Source organism: Portunus trituberculatus, chromosome 43 (genome assembly GCF_017591435.1).
Source record: "Portunus trituberculatus isolate SZX2019 chromosome 43, ASM1759143v1, whole genome shotgun sequence".
Classification (NCBI taxonomy): Eukaryota; Metazoa; Arthropoda; class Malacostraca; order Decapoda; family Portunidae; genus Portunus; species Portunus trituberculatus.
Genome location: NC_059297.1, coordinates 6,088,341 through 6,106,670, shown reverse-complemented (window position 1 = coordinate 6,106,670; position 18,330 = coordinate 6,088,341). Strand labels below are relative to the sequence as shown.

The 18,330-nt window shown below is 41.6% G+C and overlaps 1 protein-coding gene across 1 annotated transcript; it reads right to left on the bottom strand.

Annotated features, from left to right (window-relative positions):
* Positions 1-2,412: 2,412 nt before the first annotated feature.
* On the bottom strand, positions 2,413-16,421 carry LOC123518218 (DNA damage-inducible transcript 4-like protein). Its single transcript, XM_045278927.1, has 5 exons — positions 16,078-16,421; positions 5,795-5,915; positions 5,472-5,570; positions 3,302-5,354; positions 2,413-2,806 (listed from the first exon to the last, which is right to left on the bottom strand). The coding sequence occupies exons 1-4, from the start codon at positions 16,130-16,132 to the stop codon at positions 5,213-5,215; spliced, it is 417 nt and encodes a 138-aa protein (XP_045134862.1). The 5' UTR covers positions 16,133-16,421; the 3' UTR covers positions 2,413-2,806; positions 3,302-5,212.
* Positions 16,422-18,330: the final 1,909 nt, after the last annotated feature.

Sequence of the window (18,330 nt, the reverse complement as noted above, 5' to 3'; positions counted from 1 at the left end):
ACAGCGTTTGAAGTGTTAACCTTTCTCCACAGTCTCGAAGTTTTGTTGAAAGTCGAGTTTTCAATGATGCTTCCATGAATCTAGTAATACTTTAAGTAGTAATGGCTCTGAAGCGTCAATGGAAGAACAAGAGAGAGAGAGAGAGAGAGAGAGAGAGAGAGAGAGAGAGAGAGAGAGAGAGAGAGAGAGAGAACAATCCTATTTAATCATACCTCTCCCACAGACAACTTCATTGACCAAAAACTATAACACCACTCTAACACCAGGCAGGATGGAAGTTGGCACTATATACTCGAACACTCAATGCTGCGTCAGTAGTGTCTTCCAAGTCATATGCTAAAAACTTGTACCAGGTCATTTTTGCGGAGCTTGAAAGGAACTCACGGCGGTCAGTGTTATTTAAGAAAGCTAAAGTTATTTTTCGTTTTCTTGGATTCAATAACGGGTGTATGAGTTTCTGGATCTTGTACGTAAATTTGAGATTCACCAGATTACACACTTGGCTCTTTCCGCTGGTAGGATTATCTCAGTTTAACCTTTCAGTACCGTGACACTTTTCCATATTCCTTCTGGTTACTATTTGGTGATTTTGTGCAGCTTCAGAAACTTACGTAGGGATTAAAAAAAGTGAAGACTGTGGCCATTAATCTTCAGACCTTCATAGACCCTTCCTAATGTCAATAAAATCGTCCAATCATACACAAAACTCATAATAAAAATGCGTCCTCGTATTGAAAGGGTTAAGGATTCGAGCAGAGCAAATTCATGGTCTTGTGTTGACGCCTTCTGCAATAGCATCATTATGCCACCTCTCTCCCTTTACAACAAGTTATTGCATGAATTCTAAGTGTATCCTGTAGTTTATATTCAAACCACAGAACGCTCTCTCTCTTCAAGGTTGGTTTCAGTTAACCCTTTGCCTGTTAACGACACTTCTGTCATTTGAGAAACCCATGACTATCTTGATGGCTCTAAAGTTTAAACGTTTTATATCTAACCACTACAGGACTCTCTCTCTCTCTCTCTCTCTCTCTCTCTCTCTCTCTCTCTCACACACACACACACAACCACACACACACAGCGGTAATCTTTTGAAATAACTTGTCCAATGTTTTCACTGGGTATCTTAACGAAGAATGAGTGTATGCTATGGATATATCAACAAAGCACGTGGGTCCCGAACAATATCTCCGTTTCTTGGCTTTAATTATTGACTATTAAGGTATTCTTGATATGTGATAGTAGTTATAATGATGGAGAAAGAAAAGGAAGAGAACGAGGAGGAGGAGGGAGCGGATATAGGACAAAAGAATATCTGCATGGAGATAACAAAAAATAAATATGGTGAAGGAGGAGATAGAGAAGTAGAAGGATGAGAGGGTGGAGGGGATAGACGAGAGGGAATAGATGATTATAAAAGAGGTGACGGCCGTGGAAAAGGAGGAGGAGGAGGAGGAGGAGGAGGAGGAGGAGGAGGAGGAGGAGGAGGAGGAGGAGGAGGAGGAGAAGAAGAAGAGGAGGATACAACACATACGTACCTACACATACCTTCATCACTTGTAGGTCTGCGACAAACCACATTCTTTTGCTGGAAACGCTCTCCCCGTTCGTCACTCACACCGTAGCAGCGAAACATGTGACCTTGTGACGTCAAGTACACACGTCAAACACTAACGTAATTCCAAGTGCCCATCTGCCTGTAGATTGGTAGAGGTATTTCCTGCGTGGTTATTTTTGGTTAAATTACACCCTTGCGTCAACTTTCTCAACATGAATTACTAAAGAATGAGAGAATTGCAGAATTGCATGCTATCAGACATTAAAGACAAGGATTTATATTTTACCTTTACCCCGACAAATAACAATGACAAAACACACACACACACACACTCTCTCTCTCTCTCTCTCTCTCTCTCTCTCTCTCTCTCTCTCTCTCTCTCTGAGACTGATTAAGCGAAAATGAAAACAGAAAATTGAATGAGTACTATCCGAGACCAATGTTACTATTGAGGGAAGCCACCGCATGTAAAGAAGACAGCTGATACAATAATGCCCAGCTTTGAGGCGTCATTGTGAGTTTGGACTACTGGTAGAATGCATTTGCCATTGTATGAGAAGTCTTCACCGGAATCGAACCCCTATCACTGAAATACCATGGAAATAATTATTTAATCATTTATTGTCTTATCTATCTCAATTTACTTATTTTTATCTCCTAACAAGGCACCAGTGAGGGCCAGAGGTGATCAAGACACAAGTAACATTTTACCAGCATTGACTATGGTATTTGATTCACTACAAAATGACCACGGGAAATCAATCCTTAAATCGTAATACGGTATAATGTGGAAAAGCTAACTCCAAGTCACTGCTAGAAAAATCAAGCCTTTGGGTTATAAATAAAACAAACACTTTTCAACACTCATTGAAATAGTGTTTAATTTTTGGTTGTAAATGAATCACTTGCATTAGTAACGCTATATACGAAGTGAATATTTGATGAATGTTTCCATCAATAACCAATGCTTTGAGAATTTTTCAACTACCGTGAAAAACTCTTAAAAACTCTTCTTCTTTTATTAGAAGACCTTGGTTTATCATGTACTGGATGACCGCATCTGGAGACGGCGGATCACCGTGCTCTTCGTGGCGTTCACCAGGGACAAACAGGAGGTTGTAAATGTTTGTGAAGTTGTGGGTCTTCATCTTTGTGTCTGGTCCATCATACTTCGAATCCCGTAAGAAAACCAGGAATTTATTGCTCCACAAAGCTAGAGTAGAGCTCGGGCCTTCCATTGGGTGGACGCTTAAAAGGAAAGAAAAACAGATCTTTAAATTCTCCATAAATAAAGAAGACGTGATAAGTCCGACTGACAACCAATCCACGGTCTTAAAAATTACACGTGCAAGACTTGTGATCGTTAGCTTATCCCTGAAGAATATATCTGTACACATGCGTAATTATATCGTGATAGTGGGTGTTTTCCAGCTCATATTGTAGATGTCAAAAACATCACTACAACTAATATGTAAACACTATTGAAAAAAAAAAGTAATTCCTACTAGAACCTGTTAAGAAAAATACAAATATTTCGAAACGTTTAAGAATCCCGTGGTTTGTTTTTATCTAGAACCAACAACACACAAGTTCTTCCGTAATGATGTTAACAACTTAACACTCACAGTAATGGCCACACGCAGTACTGGTAGTCATTCTGCTACTTATTTCACAGTATGGAATTAGACATGATCTCCAACGAGAACTGTATCAGCAATTGAAGAAAATGAACACCTTCTTTACCTTGATAGTGCCGCAGCCTGAAGGAGTCTGCTGTTAAGGCAGACTAGTTATCGGGACAGCTGTTGGCACGCCACCGCCCACTATACGGCGCAGCTGCCTCCGTATCAGCACACTTGATAGTTGCTACACTCTGCCATATTCACAAAAGGAGTAGGCGGAAAACTAGTCTCACAGAACTTACAAACACGATTCGGATTCTCGGTTTTCTTTATCGATGATACAAAATTTTTGTTTAACTGTCACTGTAAGAACTTGAGAACGTTCTTGAAAACATTAGTTCCTTACTTTGATTTCACCGCGCTAAATGTTGCCAAGATCGTTCAATATTTTTTTTAATATACTTTAAAAAATGGTTGTTAAGTTGATAAATTCTACGTAATGATATCATTGTTTATCTTTTTATATTTACTAACAATATCTAGTGGATCAATCCCTCTTACTATGCAAAACCAAACATCAGCCACTTCCTCACTGGCCCACAAGTGTTCATCATCCCACTAATTCAAAGTATGTCACAAATGAAAAAAGATTATAAATTTCCTGCAATTTATTCAAAGTTACAAAATATACAAATATAAGTTCCTAGGTTAGACTTGATTAGGCCAAGTTTACAATTCTTCACCCCCTGGTAACTCAACATTAGGGGTACAGTCATAGTCGTAGTCCACTGTGCTTAGTTTTTACTCGGTTCTAAGTCCTCTGATCTGCTAAGAATCTATCTACATTAAGGTTTTGTAATGAGATTGTCAGCAGATAAAAAGACTTGTGGAAGAAACAAAATGGAAGTGTAAACAGTTTTTTAGACTTTTGGCAATTACTATACTGCACGCAACACAATGCATCCCTCTCCACTTCACACAGGCATAGCAGGCCATATTAACCTGACACTAGATGGGTTAAAACACACTTGGTGGCACTCAAACTTACAGTTCGGTTGGAGTAGGGATGAAATGTTCCTTTGCTCATTTCCTATTCGGATGTAGCATTTAAAAGAGATGGAAGACGTCTATGCTTAATTTACATACCATGCATATGGAAAGATGAACTATGAATTCAATGTATATGTATACATTTATGTATTATACACTTCGTGATGAGATGTGTGACATGACGTATGTATATACAGTAATGAGTAATGAACGTAATGATGGATGAGAGCAATGACAATGTAAGTACAGTACATGTATAATATTAATATATTTCCTTCCATAATTATTTTTCTACATAAATGTCTTAACATTTGACCGAAACCGACATAAACTGTAAACAAGAGAGTGAAGACACTGTCTGGCAAAATGCAGCAAATGTTAACACCACCCATATGTTCTATATTGACGAAATGAACAATGAGGACGGAAGCCCAGTACATGAACCCCGATAGATATATCCCCAAACAGCAGCCATACCCTTTCATTTCTCCGCAACACCCCTTCATCCATTCAGGCACCAGTTTCTTTCTCTCTTGGGCATCATTCCATTTGGTCTTACAGAGCACACGAAGGTTGCCTGATGAGACGCGAGTCCCTGCACCTCATCAGTCTGGTAGCTGACAAGTATACCCTTGATAGCGACAAACGGTTGGCTATGCCTTACGAAATTAATATGGGATAAATGCTGTAACAAATTATCACTTCAAAGGAAAGTTGCATAGACAGATTATCATGCTGACGGTCCAGCTGTGACCCGGATACAGCCCGATCAAGGGCCTCCTGCAGAATAATGTGCACATCTCACACAATACTTTCCAGGAAACGTTATCAATTCATACAATTTCGCATTGGGCATTTACCATCGTTACTCTACCACCAGACAGTGGTCGACGTGGTCCCTACCGCCATGTAGCGACTCAGCTGCTGAGCATATTTCTAATAGAGGCAGCTGCAGCGCGGCTTTCATAGCAGTCGCCTGTGATCACGGGAGGCAAGATCGCTCCATCGTGTACCCAGAGAGTAGATTCAACACACCGGGATCAGATGAGGAAGGATCCCGATGCAGGGTAAGCTTTATGACTGTCTTGGTATCTACACGAGGATCAGCCACCACCTGCGCCAGCCTGCAAACAAACACACGGCTACTGTATATAATGCTACACTGCAGCTTCAACCTGCATCACTCAACTATTGCATACCACTTAAATGTCAGACGTGGTCAAGATCACACCAGGTCTTACCTCTTGCACGTATCGTTGTCCCTAAGATAAAGATCGACAACAGCACCGCGAAGGCCGCTGGGTCGTTGGGCGCACAACCTCAGCACATCATGTGCAGCCCTGTGCGGTGGGAGAAAATTTACTGACACGCACAGGAAACTTCATTCAAGGAACATCATTATTACACTATTAATATAGTAAATACTTATTTACGCAAAGTTGTATAAATCATGCGATTGGAATCAATTACCATAAAAAAAATAATAGCCACACTGCTAGCACAAGCTGAAATTGCTCATTGAAATTCTATTTATCAGTTACTGTAATCCTACAAATGTTCCTACTTGAGGAGAGTAGGGCGGGGCAGCAGAACAGCGTGACATGTGAGATAGCGTTCCACCCCACGGCGCAGTACACTCTGTAGTTTTGCCATCACCAGCAAGGCCTCCTGTGTCTCCACTTCCTCTGCAAAACAACAATACTGGTTGCATTAACTCTTCCTTACTATCGGAAACACGACAGCAACTTCCCATATCTTGTGTAAAATGAAACCATCTTAAATCTGAGAGAGAGAGAGAGAGAGAGAGAGAGAGAGAGAGAGAGAGATTCACTTTCACTACCTTCTTGTACAAAGCCAACATACAACACAAAATCACTGCCAAGAGAGCAGGACTTTCCCTAAAGGATTACTTATCACCAGCACCCGAGAGGAAAGTATAAAATAAATAAGCTAAGACCTGCAAGCAAGCACGCCGCTGAATCATGCCTCGGCCGCTGGTGGTGCCGTCCCAGCTCAATTCTGGCGACAGTGACGGACGTGACGTCACACCACCTTGAACACCACTGAACGATGGAGCTGAAAGTAAGACTACTAACAATATTCTGGGCCTAATAAGTCCACCCCATGGGTAACTAATAAGTTCCCCCAAATGGAGAAGACCTTGACAACAACTGCGTTCGGCAGAAGCCGAGGTGTAATTTAGTCCAAAGTCACTAGAAACATATTCCTTGTACGTAGTACAAGCACAGCGCATGAATTGAATCGGCATTTATACAACACACACACACACACACACACACACACACACACACTGTCTACTACTATGATCAGGTAAGTAAAAAAAAAAAAAATACTATGCAAGCAACAGGTGGAAAATATCACGGATATCCGCTTTATCAAATCACTATACCATCGCTAACCTTAAATGCTAGGGATACATGGCCCATCCCCAAAGCTTTACCTTTCTACTGACAATCAATTACTAAGTACTAAGCTTCCAACAAAGATAAATTCTGAATCTATCATCATCTCTAATTCAGCTGCAACTGCATTTTTGCTGCTACTGCTGCTGATGCTGCTGCTGCTGCTGCTGCTACTACTACTACTACTACTACTACTACTACTACTACTACTACTACTACTGCTACTACTACTACTACTACTAGTCTACCTATAGTGCCGTCATAGGAAACTTCCGCTGCCAGGTAAATGTAAGAAGTCTCTCCAACGCTAACCAACTAAATGGCTCTACTCTTTAAATACTAATTTATAGACTTAAGGAGGTCAGACATTATTCTGGCATCACTGTATTGATTAGTGTAAAAGAAGACAAACCTACAGTCATACATCATCACTCTCCTCGCTTCCATTCCGCCAGTCACTCTCACACATCTGGCAACTTCTTGCAGCACGGAATTTTCCACAGGAGCCAACAAACCTTTCCTTGAAGCAACACTGTATTTTGATGAAACCAGGAAATAACAATACATAGAAAGTTCTTTGCAGTGGCTCAAGTAGGTAGGATGTCCTGAGCGATAGGTCAGGAACACCCATGGAACTTGTCAAACAATTCTCTTTTGTCACTAATACAATGATAGTAATGCATGTTACCACGTCAGGCTGCCAGTCATTACAGTTCAGTTATCAATTCATAGGCGGAAGCAGATTCGGCGATGTTCTTTGATGCCTGCATCGGAAGCTACATTACTTTAAAATAATACGACCTTTCTCACGCACCATTCTTCAACGCCCACTTTTAAGTCACATGACTCCGAATAATATTGACATCATCTAACAAGAAATGTTCAACACATCCCTTGCCTGTACGAATATGCAAGGAAGAGACGAGGGTTTGAGAGAACGCGGCTATCGTTCTCCTGTCCTCAAAACAAAAGTATCCAAAATAAATATTCATTAAGCACTTGATATGCATAGAAAATCAAATTGCTTAGTGTGTGTGTGTGTGTGTGTGTGTGTGTGTGTGTGTATGTTTGTGCGTGATCCTTGAACTGGCTTCCCGCCCGAAAGAAGCCGTGATGTTACCACTTTCACAATATGATGATTTGTTTAGCGGAACGGTGGCTGAAAAAGATTACGCCACTTCCTACGCATCATTAAACAAAATAATAACAGTATGAAAAGAATGGAGGAACACACCAGTTAATGGTTCTGTTGACGAAGTGAAAACAGTCTTACTGGCGCCTCTTAGCAACTGCAAGAGAGAGAGAGAGAGAGAGAGAGAGAGAGAGAGAGAGAGACGTATGGACTATCGATAACTATAATCTGGAGACTAGAGATACTAACGAATTCAGCGACTGGAAAAGCTGTCCTATATGGAACAGGGTATTGAAACGAGAACTCCCTTCTGTACCTTCTAGGCATCGCTTACATAGAAGAAGTGCTCTTACCAACATCGTTTACATAATCATAGTGATCTTTCCATTAGATTGAGTGGTGTCTTTCTCTTCCTGCTTCTGTGGAAAATTGATTTGATGTTTTAAAGAAGTTAACGTTACCACAAGACGCAATGACACCTGACAAACCTTCACTACGAAGAGGCCAAGGTCATCCAACACTGTGGGGTCTCTCTCTCTCTCTCTCTCTCTCTCTCTCTCTCTCTCTCTCTCTCTCTCTCGTTCCAAGATGTCTAAAATAGCTCTTAATCATCCTCCCCACATTAGCCCACCTACGATAAACAAGTGGCAGCCAAACCATACAACATTCTGGCACATCAACTGCGCGCGCACAGTCACACGTACAGCGGACACTATTACACACACACACACACACACACACACACACCAGCCAGGAAGAAGTCTAAGAAATGTTTATTCCACAATGGATTATATACTGTGATATAACAATTTGAGAGAGAGAGAGAGAGAGAGAGAGAGAGAGAGAGAGAGAGAGAGAGAGAGAGAGAGCTTGTGTATAGAAGGAATCAATGACATCGATCTAAACTCAAGACTTGTTTGTCGATAAACCTATGCATTCACAAACCAGTCTGTTTTTCCTTCCCTCCCCTGGTGCGATCTCTCTCCAGTCAGCCGACGCCTACGCTCACTGCTACAAAACAGGTAACTGAAATAAAAAGACCCTGTTTAATTACGTAGTACATCCCCGTTGCGATATCTCTCTCTCTCTCTCTCTCTCTCTCTCTCTCTCTCTCTCAATTGTTTGTACAGAAGATTAATTTCTCTATTTTTCTTCCTTTTACCCTGTTCGGATCACAACATTCTGGCAATGGTAATGGAAGAATGCGTTAAACTGTCACTGGAATCATGAAAACATACTTGAAAACCCAATTAACTTCCATTAAATATTGTTTTAAGGAACCACCCAGATGAGACACAAATGTTTAAGAATGCGATCAGTTTCTACTTGCGTTAACCTGCATACTACATTGGTCTTGATGTCCATGTTAATTTCTCTGATCATATTCCTATCGGTACACAGGAACACCATATTCGTTCGTACTGGCCAGCGGTGTCTACGTGTGGGCTTCTTCCTGCATCATTAATAGGATTCTTGCACAAAATGTAAGAAGTAATGGCTCCGGCTTGACTCCAGATGTTATCGTTACTTCAATGCCTTCCTTATCCGCTTACTTACTGTGTGTGTGTGTGTGTGTGTGTGTGTGTGTGTGTGTGTGTGTGTGTGTGTGTGTGTGTGTCTGAGGTACTAACTGCATTAATTTTGTACCTAATATACGTGTCTAGCTGAAGTACATTCTCACATCTATCACCTCCGCGCGCGCGTGTGTGTGTGTGTGTGTGTGTGTGTAGGAGTCTAAGCCAAAAATCGTAATTATGGCAAAGTCCACTAGAACAACCAGCCTTGATATACCAATGCACGGCAAGCAAGACATCACTCTCCCAACCTTGAAATCGTATCGCTGAAGATAAACAAACAAGAAAATGGATGTGGCACTGTGCCTTCGCTCGCTTTCACTATATCCACGCCAACTCTGCCCGAGCGGCGGCGGTACCACCGTCACTGAGTCAGTGTCATGCGTTATATCTGTGCTGGCGCCAAGGCGAGACGGCGCCACCCTGAGGACCTGACGCTAATATTAGAGAGAGAGAGAGAGAGAGAGAGAGAGAGAGAGAGAGAGAGAGAGAGAGAGAGAGAGTGATTGTGTGCCTCACCACGGTCTGAAGTATCACATGCAGGCCTCGTGACCGTAAGCCTCTCTAAGGATAGGACCGAGACCTTTCTCACACAAACAACACCCCCCCAACACCGTCGTGCTAAAGGAGACCAGTAAATGTCCACCACTCACTAGTAATCCGTGAAAACCGTTGTGTTTGAGCGGGATACGAACTTGCTACCAGGACGATGTTAAACAACTGCGTGAACGACCAGCGTTTGTGTGAGCTATAACAACGATAACAAAAATAAAAATAACAACAACAACAACAGTATAGATAATGTTCGCTGTCTTCCAATAAGACATCTTACATCCACTGCTTGATAATATTGAACATTCATCTTAAGTAACCAAGTGTGAGTGCACCCTAGACTCCCCATTCCCCCCCTCTCTCTCTCTCTCTCTCTCTCTCTCTCTCTCTCTCTCTCTCTCTCTCTCTCGACATAATATTAACGAAAGACTTCTGGGCACGCACGAGACACTTAGACAAACTAAGACATCTACATCATCATTAAGCATGTGAAGCACTGCAGAGAAGGATCACTACAATGATTCAGGCTGTAATATCAACATAGATTCTTGGAGGATTACCGTACAAAGCAGTGGTTCTCAACAACTTCGCGAACCACCAGTGGTACACGAAGGTTCTCCAGGTTGTACAAGAGCATTTTCTGGATCATATGCTATTTAAGTTAAATCAAAACAATTAATTTTTCAGAAAAAAACTATTATTGCCTTACATAACATAATCTAGCATCGATCAGCTGGTGGAGAAGAAACAGATGCATATCCCTCGCATTAGACTGAGATGTGTTAAAATAAAGTATTTGCGAATAAAAGTTTGGGAATCATTGGTACAAAGACAGGCCAAAACGACTCAACCTGCATTCATGGCGTGGAAACACAGATATCTAAAGAGCAAAGGGTTTTAACAAAGGTGATATAAGTGACGCTCTTATAGTAAACAATCTGGACACAATTCGTTTCGTTTGTGGTAAATTTAGAATGAATGATCAGGTTAGGAAAATCATCAAAACTTGCAAATATTCTTTCGTAACTAATCGTCCACGCACTTGGCTTTATCACAATGTTTACAAGCATGTGACAGAAACATAAAAAGCAGGTGGTGGGAATTTTTTGGCGCCAACCTGATGAGTTAGCCTTGCGTGAGCCTTAAGAGTAGGATGTCAAGAGAGAGAGAGAGAGAGAGAGAGAGAGAGAGAGAGAGAGAGAGAGAGAGAGAGAGAGAGAGAGAGAGAGAGAGAGAAAGAGAGAAAGAAAGAAAGAAAGAAAGAAAGAAAGAAAGAAAGAAAGAAAGAAAGAAAGAAGAGAGAGAGAGAGAGAGAGAGAGAGAGAGAGAGAGAGAGAGAGAGAGAGAGAGAAAGATGCATATCCCTCGCATTAGACTGAGATGTGTTAAAATAAAGTATTTGCGAATAAATTGAGGTTTGCTGGAGCCGAGCTTTTCTGGAACCAGATGGTACGCGGGAAATGTACAGGACATCCAAGTGGTACTCGCTCAATAAAAGTTTGGGAACCATTGGTACAAAGACAGGCCAAAACGACTCAACCTGCATTCATGGCGTGGAAACACAGATATCTAAAGAGCAAAGGGTTTTAACAAAGGTGATATAAGTGACGCTCTTATAGTAAACAATCTGGACACAATTCGTTTCGTTTGTGGTAAATTTAGAATGAATGATCAGGTTAGGAAAATCATCAAAACTTGCAAATATTCTTTCGTAACTAATCGTCCACGCACTTGGCTTTATCACAATGTTTACAAGCATGTGACAGAAACATAAAAAGCAGGTGGTGGGAATTTTTTGGCGCCAACCTGATGAGTTAGCCTTGCGTGAGCCTTAAGAGTAGGATGTCACGAGAGAGAGAGAGAGAGAGAGAGAGAGAGAGAGAGAGAGAGAGAGAGAGAGAGAGAGAGAGAGTGTGTGTGTGTGTGTGTGTGTGTTTTTGTTAAGTCCGTTACGAGTCCATAACATAAAATAACTTCTTGTCATCTTTGCCTTGTTAATTTGGCACCGGTGATGATGCTGGCTCACGCTTCGTTGGCCTTACGCTGTGTGCCAAGTGAACGGGCGTGCCTCAGGCATGTTTTATGCTTTGTTTGTGAAGTGCCACCAAGATACGTCAGCGCGAGGGAGAAATGCTTAGGAAGGCAGCGGGGGGACAATGTTTAGGAGCAATGTGTGGGAAGGAAGCATCAGGAAATTCCGGGTCTTTATTTCATATATGTGTGTGTGTGTGTGTGTGTGTGTGTGTGTGTGTGTGTGTGTGTGTGTGTGTGTGTGTGTGTGTGTGTGTGTGTGTGTGTGTGTTGGTTCCCTTTATGTGTGCTAACCAGTGTATGCCTCCATATTCTGCAGGTCTAGTCTTTTTTCTAATATACTTAAGTTAATTAATATATTTTTAATTAACTGACGGCTTACTGTCATTTCTTTACTCTTCAAAACTTTTTCTTTAGCAACAATCTCTTTATGTTATGAAGACTAAAAACGTTTGATTTCTTCTTGCGGTGTCTGTAAAAATGTAGATACTAGTTTTGTTAATAGTTTTATATCACAGCGACAAGATTAAATTCACATCATCGTACAATTCTTACGCTAAGCAGATGCAGATACGGATGTGATGTAGTTAGGCAGAGGTACATCTTAGGTTTAGAGTTTAGACCTTCCCATCTTCCTGCCAAACTTGGGGCATGATGTCGGAGGTAACACTCAAGGTTGACAACTGGCACCCATTCATTGCTGGGTGGACAGGGACACAGATATTACGGAGCCGCCATCTTTTTTTTTTTTTTTCATCCCGTCTGTCCTTGTTTGGATGGACAGAGGCATAAATATATAGACGCCATCTTTTTTTCCCCATCTCTTCTGTCCTTGTTTGTCTACGTGGAAATGCACCGCGAATTCCCTCCCCCCAACCTCTCTCTCTCTCTCTCTCTCGACCGTGAAGAGTTACATTATACTACATGAATGAGGAAGCTTCAGGTTTAGACGACCTTGCTGACTCAGCAGATTACACACACACACACATACACCGCGTAGTGTAGTAGTTAGCACACTCAGCTCGCAACCAAGAAGGCTCGGGATCGAGTCCCGGGCGCGACGAGGCAAATGGGCAAGCCTCTTAAATGTGTAGCCCCTGTTCACCTAACAGCAAGTTGGTACGGGATGTAACTCGAGGGGATGTGGCCTCGCTTTTCCGGTGTGTGGAGTGTGTTGTGGTCTCAGTCCTAGCCGAAAATCTGTCTATGAGCTCTGAGCTCGCTCCGTAATGAGGAAGGCTGGCTGGGTGACTAGCAGGTGACCGTGGTGGTGAATTCCACCCACCCACACACACACACACACACACTGTCAACTGGTTCCACGCCTACACAAGAACAGGTACGACAGATTATTGATCGCGTTTGTTCCAAAGTGGATAATGAATTAAACATTCTTACAAATAATTCTCCCACGTAAGCTCAATAATATAATCATAGTTCTGCAGATAAGTTATTGAATTAACACTAAGAACAACGCATATGTAGCTTTTGTTTTCTGGTCTGGACCCTGCCTTACCGAATCAAACTGGATATAGCAGCCCACCCTAACAAGCACATGCGCAGGATGTAGTACCCAGCACTGAACAGACGCTTCATTGAGGAATGTCAGCCTTCGTCCTTAAAAATGAATAGTCTCACCTTTTCACGTAAGACTGGGAGGTCTGACGGCAGCTGGGTTTTGTTAAAGGAGTAGGTACTTATACATTTCATTATCTTTTTTTTTTTATCTAAAGATGCCGCTTACACACACACACACACACACACACACACACACACACACACACACACACACACACACACACACACACAAGAGAGAGAGAGAGAGAGAGAGAGAGAGAGAGAGAGAGAGAGAGAGAGAGAGAGAGAGAGAGAGAGAGAGAGAAACAAGATGAGACATCTGAAAGAAAAGAAAAAAAAATTTAAAAATACTCAAGCAATGCTATAACTGAACCGTGAAACACACTAACATTATTAACCAGCAACTATTAAAACAAACACAAAGAAAAGCGTCCCATTCTTACGTGAAAACATCAGCGGACTATTTTAAACTGTGGATAAACACGATGCTGGCATGCTTTACTAAAGCCTCTGTTTACACTACTCCGCTCTACACTAAACATAAAGGTGCGCTTCAGTAACCAGTTTGATTCAGTAAGGCACGCCCCAGACTAGTAAACAAAAGCTATCTCTGCGTAGTTTCGTGGTTGCCTTATCAAGCCGATAACGGATTTGAATCGTCTAATAATGCTATCAAGGCTCTTTCTTCAAGACAGGGCAGTGGTTTGTCCTATGGATGCTGCTTCGTGCACTATCTATTCTTTTATTTATACCATGCTGGTTTTTCACGGGAATTTCTGGGCTAAAGGAGATGCTGTTTAGGGTTCCTCCTATCTCAAAGCCCACCCGCTAGGAAACCATTGCCCCGAATGAGGAAGCCCAGCCTACACTCAGACCGTGGACAGGATTCGAACCCATGCGCTTGGAGACCCCTCGGACCCCAAAGCACGCATGGTTCCACTGTACCACGGCGAGAGAGAGAGAGAGAGAGAGAGAGAGAGAGAGAGAGAATTACCATCCAATCATGAGAATAGGTAACCTACATAACTTTTCCGGGAACGTTGGTAACCGCTGGTAACTGAAGGCAAACCAAAGATTGTTTGAGGCGGGGTCGGGGATTGGAGGGCGACAGCAGGAGCATGGTTGGGCATTAAATCTGTATGTAGGTTCACGACGCACATTGATGTTTTTATCGCCTCACTCTGATCACACGCCTCTGCCATGCTTCTTTATTTGTTGGTACGAAATAATGAGCTTGGATCCCAACGTAATAATATGACATGTGTACTCGTATACTCTAAAGCAAGGATTCTCAAACTTTTGTAGGCTTTATAAATTTCTTTCTAGCTTAAGAACAATTTTTTTTCATCTCTTTAACGTTAACAACAACATACACGAGCGCACACGCACGCACGTATACACGCACACACCCACGCACGCACGCACACACACACACACACACACACCCGCCCGGTAGCTCAGTGGTTAGAGCGCTGGCTTCACAAGCCAGAGGACCGGGGTTCGATTCCTCGGCCGGGTGGAGATATTTGCGTGTGTCTCCTTTCACGTGTAGCCCCTGTTCACCTAGCAGTGAGTAGGTACGGGATGTAAATCGAGTTGTGACCTTGTTGTCCCGGTGTGTGGTGTGTACCTGGTCTCAGGCCTATCCGAAGATTGGAAATAATGTGTGGCCCCTGTTCACCTAGCAGTAAATAGGTACGGGATGTAACTCGAGGGGTTGTGGTCTCGCTTTCCCGGTGTGTGGAGTGTGTTGTGGTCTCAGTCCTACCCGAAGATTAGTCTATGAGCTCTGAGCTCGCTCCGTAATGGGAAAGACTGGCTGGGTGACCAGCAGACGACCGTGGTGAATTACACACACACAAAAAACAACCAACATAACCCTTCCTAACCACATACAAAGAAAAAAACATGCCACACTTGACTAAGCCTTTCCGGTGTTTATTATACAACTCCCGCCATCGCTCTAGTATATTAAGGAATGCGTCACAACAGGTGATGCCCTCACGAGTTATACAAGAGTGAGCTTCTATACGACACACAAAAGGTCTATGCCAGCAAGGAAGGTTGATACCTATCAAATAACAAACAACAATACGACACACCTGCAGGAGTCACACGAACGTCACGGACTTCAGCCCGAGGCCTCGCTGCTGGTGAAAGGTGAGGATAAACTATACTACATGGTTAATTTGTTTCGACTCTTCAACCCACCAGTTAGACATAACGATGAGCAGCTATGTCATTTGTTAACTGGAAAATAGCTCAGATAAGCTCTAGTTAATCATACAATTTGAACATAACATCGTGTCTTCCTTTGGCAGGTGTCAGTTTATCGCACGTAGTACATGTCGTTCCGTCACTATTTTCTAACTTTAACACAACTTAACAGACACATCAAACCTACAAACTATTTTCCTATCAATATTAATATCAGCGACGTACATGACAAACGACTGGAAATGATTAATACTGTTCCCTGAGCGAGCGTGAGACAAGACAGGTGTATGTAAAAATACCAGACAATGAATGACGTTATGAAAATATAATATTATCATACCCTCTTCCGTGATGGACGAGAGGGAGATGGATGAGTCCTGGATGACAGGAGGCATGTTGACTTGAGGCTCCGTGGTGACAGGCAACGAACTGCCCTACGCTGAAGACACCAATCTAGAGAAGACTGATCAGCTTTCCAGTTTAATTGTGCCAATTAAGAGTTTCTCTCCAACGTTTGACTTCTAACAAATACTCTCCAGTCTTTCCGTACTCTCAAAACAATTGGAAGGATCGTTTTATACAAAACTACGTGACGTGCGACTCAAAGTAAGCGTCACGAGTTCAAGGCACAAGCTCCACTCGGTTCAACATACAACACTACACTGGTGTCTGGCTGGCGCCGCGTCCTCAGTAGCCTGCTTATATCAACAAATAGGTGCGCGCGTCCTCCCACCGGCCTCAACGTTGCCATTCGCGACCTTACTGAAGGAAATTTTCCCTCGTCATTGTGTTTCCCATGTAACATTTCACGGTGGTTGTGTACACTGTTGACATAAACGCGACAGTCAATGGTGTGCTCATATCAAAATATGAGAACAATTTCAAAGTAGTGCGATCATCTTAATCGATTAAGGTTGCAGAACGTTCTTTCATGTCTACTCACTTAATTCTGTATAGAGAAAAAGAAAACAATAATTCAGTGCGAATCACCATCACTTGAGGAATAAAGTCTCAATTCACATTATACAGCAACAAAGCAACAAGAAGTTATCATCTCCACTTGACGAGCTTTTTGACATCTCTATCGGTGAATATTGCCAATGTCTCCAGACAGTATTAGCTACACCTGCCATCCATTGTTCTTAGTAACGAAAACAGGTACACTAAACTGAACAAGTGTTTACTTCATTGATTCATAAATACTACATACGTACAATAAAGCTTTACTGACACAATCATGCAAGTCCACCTGCCAATACCATAATGGGACTCTCTTAAACATTGCACCTTTCTCTCATTAGTTATTAATGAGCACATCATTCAATGGCAGCTCAAAGGCACATACATATGTAAGACCATCACAAGCAATAATGACAGCCATGCCATTAAAAAAAAACTATATACTTACAAGACAGAAATGCAAATCAAGATAAATTCATTTACCTTTTGATTGTAATACGGCTGAAAGTTACAAAGCTCTGTATGTATTCATTTTAATCTGAATACTGCTGCAATGCCTGCTATTATTATTACTATTATTATTATTATTATTATCATTATTATTATTATTATTATTATCATTATTATTATCATTATTATCACTATTATCACTATTATTGTTATTATTATTGTAATAATAATAACAATTATTATTATTATTATTATTATTATTATTATTTTCATCATTATTATTATTATTATTATTATCATTATTATTATTATTATTATTATTATTATTATTATTATTATTATCATTATTATTATCATTAGCCTTAGTTACTGGCAGCATCGCGTCCCAGGTGAAAGTGAGCAAGGCTACGGAGGAGGGGAAGGGCACGTGCCTCACCAGGAGTTATCGCTTCTTCAAGGTCGCAACATCATGAAGGTTACAAAGATGCGTAGGTCTTGGTAGAACCTCTGTTTCACATTAGGCATGTAGTGTGTATTTTCATCCCAAGGACAGATAATTTTCTGGTACTGTCTAAGTATCTACTTTCTCACTATTTATTGCTGAAATATAAATCTGTGGCATAACAATCCTAAAAGACACATACGTAAGTGCGCCGCATCCAAAGCTATGCCCAAAAGCCAAGAAGACTCTTTGCCATTGGACTTTGCCTGTGCTGAGTGTGAGTGTGTGACCCAAGGGCAATACGTTGTACTTCGGTGTGATCCTGTTTTGTATAACACTGAACACCAGGAAGTATTGTATCATATATCATCCACAAGAAATCGAAGTTCGGTCAGTTTCCTTCCCCAGACATTATCTCCCCTGACAGATACCTCCTTGGACATAACTATCAGCCCTTCCCCCCCATGGATGATTTCCCTCAGTAACCGTAAATATTGTTGTGTTTGAAGTTCTATGTTGAAATGCAAAACCACCAATTGAAACTATTACTGATGCAAAATATTGATCACCAAGCAAAAAGTATCCTTGGATTATTGAGGTGGTTTTATCTGCCCAATACTTATCGCATGCTAAATCGAACATTGAAAACAGGCTTTAGAGAATTCCTGATGTAGATAATTAATGTAAGGGAAACTTTCTGAGGTAAAAAAAAAAAAATCCGAAGGGAAAAGTTGAGAGGCG